Source organism: Monopterus albus, unplaced genomic scaffold (genome assembly GCF_001952655.1).
Source record: "Monopterus albus unplaced genomic scaffold, M_albus_1.0 scaffold344.1, whole genome shotgun sequence".
Classification (NCBI taxonomy): Eukaryota; Metazoa; Chordata; class Actinopteri; order Synbranchiformes; family Synbranchidae; genus Monopterus; species Monopterus albus.
The window spans coordinates 89368-99016 of NW_018128224.1; the positions used below are offsets into that span (position 1 = coordinate 89368).

General features: G+C 40.0%; 1 protein-coding gene across 3 annotated transcripts in view; it reads left to right on the forward strand.

Moving 5' to 3' along the window:
- The window catches only part of gabbr1a (gamma-aminobutyric acid (GABA) B receptor, 1a), a 70867-nt gene that overhangs the window by 30773 nt on the left and 30445 nt on the right, over window positions 1–9649 (forward strand). For all 3 annotated transcript variants that reach the window (XM_020625060.1, XM_020625062.1, XM_020625061.1), the window contains 5 exons: window positions 1462–1596; window positions 6268–6438; window positions 7123–7224; window positions 7525–7590; window positions 7810–8001. In XM_020625060.1, the coding sequence (XP_020480716.1) occupies window positions 1462–1596; window positions 6268–6438; window positions 7123–7224; window positions 7525–7590; window positions 7810–8001 (666 nt within the window). The remainder of the gene's footprint in view (window positions 1–1461; window positions 1597–6267; window positions 6439–7122; window positions 7225–7524; window positions 7591–7809; window positions 8002–9649) is intronic.

Sequence of the window (9649 nt, forward strand, 5' to 3'; positions counted from 1 at the left end):
CAACAGTTTATTATAGAAATGGACATAGGTTTATCACACAGTTAAAATGTTGCTCACTGTGACCATCTTTTCTTTGTTTTCTGCAGTCTACGGTGATAATCACCATGATGCTACTGTCTGAATAAACATGTCCCAAAGGACTTGAAGTAAAGCAATAAATAAAAGCATTTTTTAATTTAAAATGCGATCAATAAAGGAAATCACATAGTGACATTTAAGTAAGAACATCAGCGGTCAGAGCTCAGCTTTATGATGTACTGTATGATGATGTCTGGCTTTATGCAGCAACTGCCCTTGTTCCAAGACAGTTGTCTCCAGCGGAGACCATACAGGAACCTTGTACTATGAAACTTTTACAGGGTTCAGATTGAATTATCTAGGTGCATGTAAATGTCCTGCCTTTTTCTGCAATGACATGACACCACTATAATTCCACCCAATCTAGAAATAATGGAAAATACATCAGTCACTAAGAGGCCCAGCTGTTCCATGTATTCTTGGGTCTTGAGTGGTGAGTACCTCTTCAGAAAAATCACAGGGCTGCCTCCAAGAGACAATTCAGCAGTTGAGACGAATACTTCAATTAGGAGTCATATTTGGTCATCGCCATCATCTGCCTCAGTACAGTTGTTTGTGACACTCGTCTGGAGTGTTTTTTTTTTTTTTTAAGTACATGTGCGTATTTGTGAGCTATATCTTCTCTTCCTTGCTGAATCGTTATATGTGTCAGGCGAGTTTATCTGTGACTCTGATGAGCGGTGCTGCAGTGACGACCTGTGGGTAATCTAGCTGACAGCGCATTGATGGATCATTCCAGCCACACTCTCACCACCTAGACATGCTGTAAATGACTTTATTGAAGGGCTGTAATGACTTCTGATAGGTGCTGTTTTGGTTGCAGGGCTCACTTCTGTTTGGTTTCTGCCCGTCTTTCTGGTTTCGCGTCCTGGGCTGAGGACAGCGTGTTGTGTTTTGATGAGACGTGCCGTCTCTGCGGACGTGAACTCTGTGCAGATAATATTTTTTCTCTTTGCATTTGCATCTGCTTATTTGTGGCTCCCTGCTACTTTCCTGCCATTTTTCATTTTATCTTGACCTTGTCTGTTTTGTTCTTTCCATTTCCCTTACTTGTCCTTTTCCTTCACCTTCTTGATTTTTCTCTTCACATTTGCATCTGGGTTTTTTATTGCTCTTTGCCATTTCTGTGTCATTTCCCTTTACTTTATCTACTATCATTTGTTTTCCGTTTACAATCGCCTCCGTCTCCCATACACTATTGCTTATTTGTTCATCCCTTTTCCTCACCAGTCTGTCTCCCTTGCTGTTATCTCTCCCATTGCCTCCCCCCTGTATTTCTCTGGCTCCATTTTCTCTCTGTCTCATTCACCTCACTTCATTTCTCTTCTTTATTATTGATCCATCCATTCATCCATTAAACACTTTCTCATTTTGTCCTTCCAGTGTGACCCAGGAGAAGCCACCAAGTTGCTGTATGACCTTCTCTACACCGAGCCCATCAAGATCGTCCTGATGCCTGGCTGCAGCAGCGTCTCCACGCTGGTGGCTGAAGCTGCTCGCATGTGGAACCTCATAGTGGTGGGTGTCTTTTACCCAATTGTACCCAAGTACACACCTTCAAGACATTATTCAGTCTCCAGTCATTTTAAATGAGAGCCTTTCATATAAGTGAAGAGAACACAGATATATTACACATATAGATTCAGCATAATATTTTGCAGATATCCATTGCAAATAAATGTCCATACATCCACTGAGAAATCATAGAACACTTTTGTAGCTTTTTTTGGTGTCAGTGTGAGAGTCTTTATATTCTTAGATACAATGCAAACAGGAACTGCTAATAGCAAAAAAGCATCAGCTCATAGTTACCATTAGCAGCATCCAGTTATGCAGACAATTTTGGTTTAATGGGTTTCTGAGATTTAAGCTGTGTTCCAAAACAATGGCAGCAAATGGTGAATTTTTTTATTTTATTTTCTGAAAACTGTCTAGAAATGTTTACAGTTGCATTCCCTTGCTCTCTCTGTACTCCCCACCTTCAAGTCTGGGCATTCAAGGCAGCTGCAAACACTTTTTTCATGTCATCCAATGTTATTTGAACAATGTCCTCTCAAGCCTAACATGTGCCAGCTACAATAAATGAAGGAGACCATAGTCTAAACAGTGTAGAATGTCTTGTCTCAAAATTAAACTGCATTTACCAAAAATGTTGCTTTCTCTCACAAAGACATTACATTAATCTGGTGGACCATTTAATCCAAAGCAATTTAAATAACTGCACTGATCTTGTGTACAGAACATGAGCTAACTAAATAGATAAGGAGGTGATATTGTCTTTTGTCCCCTGCTTCTGTCTTGTGAGTTGATAAGAAACTGACATCAAAAGCTTTAGCTCTGTTTCCTTTATGTTTTTGTGCAGACAATATGAAATGTACTGAAGATGCTGCTGGTCTTTTGTACTTGTGGTAATTATACTAAGTTCCCTAAATCAATACTGTAGTTGTTTATTGATTTTGAAATACTTTACAAATCCCCTTTAATTAGCTATGAGACTTTATAAGGCAGTTTCACAATATTGCATTGACAGTTATATTATGCAGGATGGCAACACATATTGTTGGACCTCACATCATTTATTACAAGAATAAACACAACCCAAATCTGTAAATCATCACGTGATTCACTGCTGTCTTCTGGTGCTGTTGGTTTTTTGGACATATTTTTTTCTTTTTATGCTTGATTTTGTTTATCTCATTCCCTGTTTTCTCTTTTGCTGCTTCTCTGTCACTCACGGTGCTCTGCTTATTAGCTTTGTCCTATAATTGAAGTTTCATCCAGAGATTAGTCATCGAGAACAGTTGTAGTGTTTGGCATCTGCCCCTCTTTCTGGTTTCTGGTCTTTCTCTCTTTCTCGCCTTTCTTTCCTCGTCATTTAAAACTCTCTTCCTTTTTTTGACTCTTTGCCTTCCTCTTTTCTCTGTCTGTTGTTGCTGCCTGGAGCTGCTCTGCTTGAATTTCAGCTTCTTTTCCCCGCTTCCTTCCTTCCTTCCTTCCTTCCTTCCTTTCTCCTTTCCATCTCTACCATCTTTTTCTCCTGCTCTTTATTTCCACATTGCTCCCTCAACTTGAGCAGTCGATTTTCCCCAACCGCAAAGGAATCTGTCTCTCTTTACTACACGCCACCACTGGTACAACCTCCTAACTGCCACACTCAATTATTTCTGTATGCATTCTGCCTAAAGGAGCCTCCTGGCATGTCAAACAGAGTCACCAGAGTCCCAGGGAGACAATCACTATCCCCATTTCTGGACACTGATCAAGGAGGGGCCCTTGATTAGCTCCTCTAGGCAGACTTAATTTACTCATTCATCTCCTTTTCTACAAGCACTGTAAAACATAGAGGGGCTGATCTGCTATAGAAGAACTGGTGAAATGAGAATTATAAACATAGACTGTATATAAAGATGGGCGACATGCCACAGCTTCTATCCAAAAGTGAAACAATGTTATGAATAATAGGGCAGCCTTCTTTCTTTTGTGACACGTGTTGCAACTCCTTTCCGATCCAATGCCAATTAAATTACAGGCTGTCATGGTCAATACCGATACTTTGCACAACAAAACGAGGGAAAAGTGATAGTTCCGTTAAACAGAGACTGATGGAGAAGGGGAGATGGGCTATAAGGGCTTGTTACTTTTATTAACAACAAATGGTGCCACTCTGCTCACATACTGTGAAGGGGTGTTTCTATGGCCCCGATACTGAACTGTTGGCAGCGGGACTACATGCATATTATATGCATGCATACAGGGACGCTTTACATGCCATCTTGGTTGCATATGACATCTGCTCTGTAAATGCTGAGACGCTGCAGAATAAGAAAAATTTTAAGTCAAGAGGTTCTCAGTAACACATGATTGTGACAGGCAGAAGAAGTGGTTCCTATCAAGCGGTTATAATTTTGACTGTCCTGGGTAGCGTAGTTACTGTCTACTGTGTCCCCTGTGGGGGAGGTGACAGTGCGGTGGGTAGAGCAGTCATCTCCCAACCACAAGGTTGAAGGTTTGAATCTCAGTGCCTGCAGTCCCCATGTCGAAGTGTCCTTGAGCAAGACACTGAACTCCCCCATTGCCCCTGATGGTTAGAGCCACCGGTTGAGTTGGTGCCGCAGATGGCTGACTAGGTTCTGTACTGGAAACAAATTCCTTGTGTCTAACATAGTTGGCCAATAAAGGTGATTATCCTTATTATCCCTATTGAAGATTAAAAATACATTTAGCCTACTTATTTTAGATATTGATCTTTTAACATGTAAATCAATTTTAGAAGAGGAAACACTGGGATCGGAAGTATTGATATTTCAGGATCGATCCACACATGCAACCAGAGTCTGCACAGTAGCTGCGATATCAGGCCCCACCAGTCAAAACTGTCAAATCATCCAATATACACCCCTTTTATGTCATCAATTTTTTTTAAAACTTATTAGAAAAATGACCACTTGTACACAAATCAGTGTGATAGTATCAACCTGAAAATGATAGAAATCACCTGCTAAACATTAGCATGTTAGCATTGTCATTATGCTGCCATTAGCATTTAGATATTGTCAATTTAAACAGCTTTTATTTTGTACTTTACAGTTTGTGTGTGTCTAACAGGTGAGCTGGATACTGTTTTAATATTTTACTTATGTGGATTTTGTGTGTGTATTTTATTGTTTTAATGTGTGATAGTGTATTAATACTGATTTTATTTGATTCATGTGTATATATTTATTACTGTTTTGGTGGTGTTAATTTAGCTAAAAGCACCATTATAGACCCACTAACTAATGTGGCTGTAGGCTCTTAGTCTCGTTCAGTACTGTGTGCACCGCAAACAAATGTACATTTACCTGCATTTGATTAAAACAACTCTGCTGCATGATGAGTGTTTACAGCAGATGTACTGAATATGTGGAACTGACCTATGATTTTATTATAACGGCAGTGTTCATGGTAATGAAGGAGTATGTCACCCAGTGGAACAGTTTATCTCACTGATGTGTTTTAAACAATGATGGCACAAAGTAGTAGCTATATGAAATTCAGTCTACGCCACCTGTACTTGGTACAATTGGTTCATTGTTGGTTTGGGCCATTATGTGATTTGTTGACATTAAGCAAAATACAAAATAGAGCCAGCCATTTTCATATCTTTTAACTCCTGTCACAGAGTCTGCCTTTGCCTGTTACCTTTATTGTTTTAATATTGAGCTTGTGTCATTCACTGGAGTTGCTGCTGGTTTTTCCCTGCCACGTCCAGATCTCTTTCTGTCTCTTTCCTTCGTATTGATGCCATCGTCTACCTGCCTGTGCCTGCAGGGATTTGTTACAGTGGGGAGTCCACATTGTACATGACATTTGACATCTATCTAGCCTGCTCTCACCCTCAGTTGTGAATATCTCAGGGCTGTATAGGTAATGGGGCTGAGATGAGAGCTGGAGAGGAGGATAGGCTGAATGTATCTGTAATGGCTCTGTAAAAGCCAGATTTCTCATTTTAAAAGAAACCTGTCAAGGATTTTATCTCCAATTGTCACTGCAAAACTAACTGTTAGAGGAACAGTCCTCTCTCTTTTTCTATTGGCATTTTCCACCATCCCTCTTGTCTGTTGCTTTGGACACAAATCTTTGCAGTCTGCCTCTTCACAACAAGTCGATGTTGTGAACTCAAATGATGCAAGTACAAATAAAGGAAGCAGGGGATTAATGGGGCTACTGTTTGCACTGACAATAATTAGCAATTTTTTTTTATTAGTTCTGTTTGTAATACTAGAATGTGTTATCACAATTATGTGGCAACATATGCAGTGAAAATACAGCATGCAGTTTTTTTCAGTTTTTATTTTGTTGAAATTACAGATTTTATCGATATACCTCATAAGCCAGAGTGAAGCTAAAAGGAAGGAGGCCGGGGGTGTGGATGAAAATGAGAAAACAGGAACGGGGATTGTCTATGTGGTTTTGTCCTTGTTTGCTGTTTGTACCGGTTGCCATCAAAGAACACTGTGTACAGGGGTGGAACAAGAGAGTCCTGATTTGAATAAGTTTTGATTGAAGTCTGTTTACTACTGATGCCTGGAAGAACCTTCAGAAGTATATTTTTCTTTATTTTCTTCCCCCAAACTACATATTTTACTACTTCCTGCCTTAGTCACTGTTTTCTTGTTGTTTTTTTTTTCTGTCTTTCATTATTCCCAGCTGTCCTATGGCTCCAGCTCACCAGCCCTGTCCAACCGTCAGCGCTTCCCCACCTTCTTCCGCACGCACCCTTCAGCCACCCTCCACAACCCCACCAGGGTGCAGCTCTTTCAGAAGTGGAAGTGGACCCGCATCGCCACTATCCAGCAGACCACCGAAGTCTTCACCTCAGTCAGTACTTTTCACCTCTCTTTCAGTTTTACACGTATGTTTTCCTTTTTCTTTTTTCTTTCTTTTATAATATCTCCCACACTTTGTTTTTTTTTCTCCATGTCCTATCATTTTTGGTAAAGTGTGGGTGTGGGTTGCCTGATTGCCTGCTTGCCTGGCTCTGTATGTTTGTTTATGAAAGCTGTTGTGTTCTCAGGCTATGAGATACACCTTCAGGCAATCTCTCCTGACAATTGATGGAGGATTTTTGAAGTAATTATTTGGAATATTGGTGGTGAGAAATATTGATCAAGCAATACATGTCACCCAGGCATGATGGTCAATATCATGACACTTGGGTTAGTTCCTGTAATGGAGGTTAATGGTCCAGCTCTTGCATTCTTTCCTCCCCTTCTTACATTTTTCTTTTCTTCTTTCCAGTCATGTTCTTTGTCTAAAAAATCTATTCTCTCCCATGCTGCCTCTCTTGTTTATCATACATCCCCACACCTTCCATCCTCCTCTTGACATTTCTCATATACACTTGAGATTTTTTTTTAATTTTCTTTCTCTTCAGACTTGGCTGCTTTTCTTTTGTCTTTCTCTGTAATCTCAACCCTTCGCTTCTCTCTGTTGAGATGTCTCTAATCCCCTCCCCCAAACCTCCTGGTCTGTGTCCCTCTGCCCTTCCCTTTAATCTCGCAGACGCTGGACGATCTGGAGCAGAGGGTGAAGGAAGCAGGCATTGAGATCAGTGTTCGCCAGAGTTTCCTCAGTGACCCGGGCGTCGCTGTCAAGAACCTCAAGGTGCTTTGATTAAAAATTCACCTCAGCTGCTGGTCGCCTCTCTCTCTCTCTCACCCTTTCCTTCCTGCTCTGGCTCATAGCTGCACAAAACCATTAGCATAGAGACAGCTTGATAGAAGAAATTAATGCATCATGTTAATTAGCTTCTTCTGTGCAGCGGTATGTGCCGTCCTGCAAAGCAGCAGGAACTTTGGCACACTGCGTGGCCACATCAAGCTGTGCTTTTTGGAATGTTATATTGTTGTTGCTGATGTGCAGTAACTAAGCAATGATTTCTTTTGTTTTCATATTCTGACACAGCGCCAAGATGCAAGGATCATTGTGGGGCTCTTTTATGAAACTGAAGCCAGGAAGGTGTTTTGTGAGGTTTGTACCTTTTCCCACCACACTGATCCCAATAGACTGAACCTGACTGGATACTAGCAGAAAGTGAGCATTGTAATGAGCTCTTTGGATGTCTAAATGAATTTCCTGGTTTGGCAGTGATGTAAAATCCTCAGCACATGTGTGGGAATAATTCTCCTCATGCTTATTTATCATCCTCTCCCTCCCTTCATCCTCCCTCCATATGCCTCCCTGCTGCAGGTGTTCAAGGAAAAGCTATACGGGAAGAAGTATGTGTGGTTCCTTATAGGCTGGTACGCAGACAACTGGTTTAAGATCAAAGACCCAGCTATCAATTGTACAGTGGAGAACATGACGGAGGCTGTGGAGGGACATGTGACCACAGAGATTGTCATGCTGAATCCTGAGACCGTCCGTGGTGTCTCCAACCTGGTGGGAACACATGAAACACTGTATATTATCTCATCCTTCTCCCTCTACTGCAGTAATTATTTTAACGGGATGTTAATCATTGATAAAATTACAAATTGTTACATTCTTGCCATAAAGTGAAGTAAATGAAATGTCTAATGAAGAATACATCACATTGCAAAAATCATTAAGGCATTTAGAACTAATACCGGTGCCTAATGAACTTCTAATGGCGTCATCTAGAGCACACCTGTGCTTTGTCATGCAAGTACACAAGGGAAATGGAGTTTGCAGTTGTATTTCTCAAGGTCCAAATACTTGGGGAATGTCACAAATATAGCATGCAATAAAAACAGAGGAGTCAGTACAGAAAGTCAATGCAGAAAACAATCAGTAAATAAAAAATAATTACAAGTTAGAACTAATAAAAGGAAATGAAATATTGCACAAATATCTGTAAACCTATTATACAGTACAGTCCTTAAACATTTCAGTAAGCTCCATTAATGGAAAAATGCTGAATTGCACACAAACGTTTCATTTACACCAATTATCACCTGTATTTTATGTCTCCATGGACCCAAAAGGTGAAAAGAAAAAAATGGGAATAAAGTGCAAATGTGATTCTGATTATGTAAGAAGAGTTAGGTAAGTGAACCCCCCCACCCCACCCCACACCACAACAATAGAATTTTTGTAACTGCAAATTATATTTATACAATTAGTATTTTTTTGTCGCACTAATTGGATGGCATAGTTGGTTGGTCTGCCACTTTGACTCAGATACTGTATAAACAGTATGATATTCATGGTCCTTAGAGGATGAACCCTGTTGACTTGTTCTTTGGCTACCAACATGAGTTTGGCATTTTTGTCTTTTAGTGGAATATTTGATAGATACAGTTTGATAGATAGTCATGAAAATTGTTATCAATATTCATGTTCACCTCATGATCAGAAATGTAACATTGTAATGCTGCTATTAGCATTTAGCTCAAAGTGCTTTTAAGGTGTGTTCTGACAGAGAGCAAAACTCTTCCTTGTTGTTCATGTGAATTGATTGGACCATTGCTGGGTTAATTTGCACCACATGGCCAATGTACTTACTGAACAGATGATAACATTAGCTGTATGCTAGCTAGCAGTGTCTCCACCGCCTGCTGTGTGTATGGTAATATGCCTGTGTGTTTGTGTTCTGACTTATCTTAGACATAAGCCAGAGTCCAGTAGTTGGTTTCCTCTCTTGTATCTATACTGTATGTTTATGAGGAAGATTCAGAAAGCTCTGGGATATGTGCAGTTTTTCAGCTCTCAAAGAATGAAAAATAATGAGCCATAAAATAATGGGGGAAAAGTATTTAATTTGCTAAGTTACAGCTGTACTGCAGTTTTCAAAGTTTGTTAAACATTGCACTCTGTTGTTTTGCTTCTTGGATTTTAATGTAGTTTGAGCTCTTTGTTCTGCTGTGGTCAACCCTACTCTTCAACTATTTAGCTCTTATTTTCCACATCCTTACCAAATGTTTTCTATATAATGGATTGATTCCCATGTGAGCACATATTTTCCAGGAAAGATACTGAGTGTTCAGAGCAATATCAGTGAACTATGAGCAACATGAAGCAGTATTCTTAAAGGCCTGATAAAGGGTAAAATAATAGTTTTTCATTG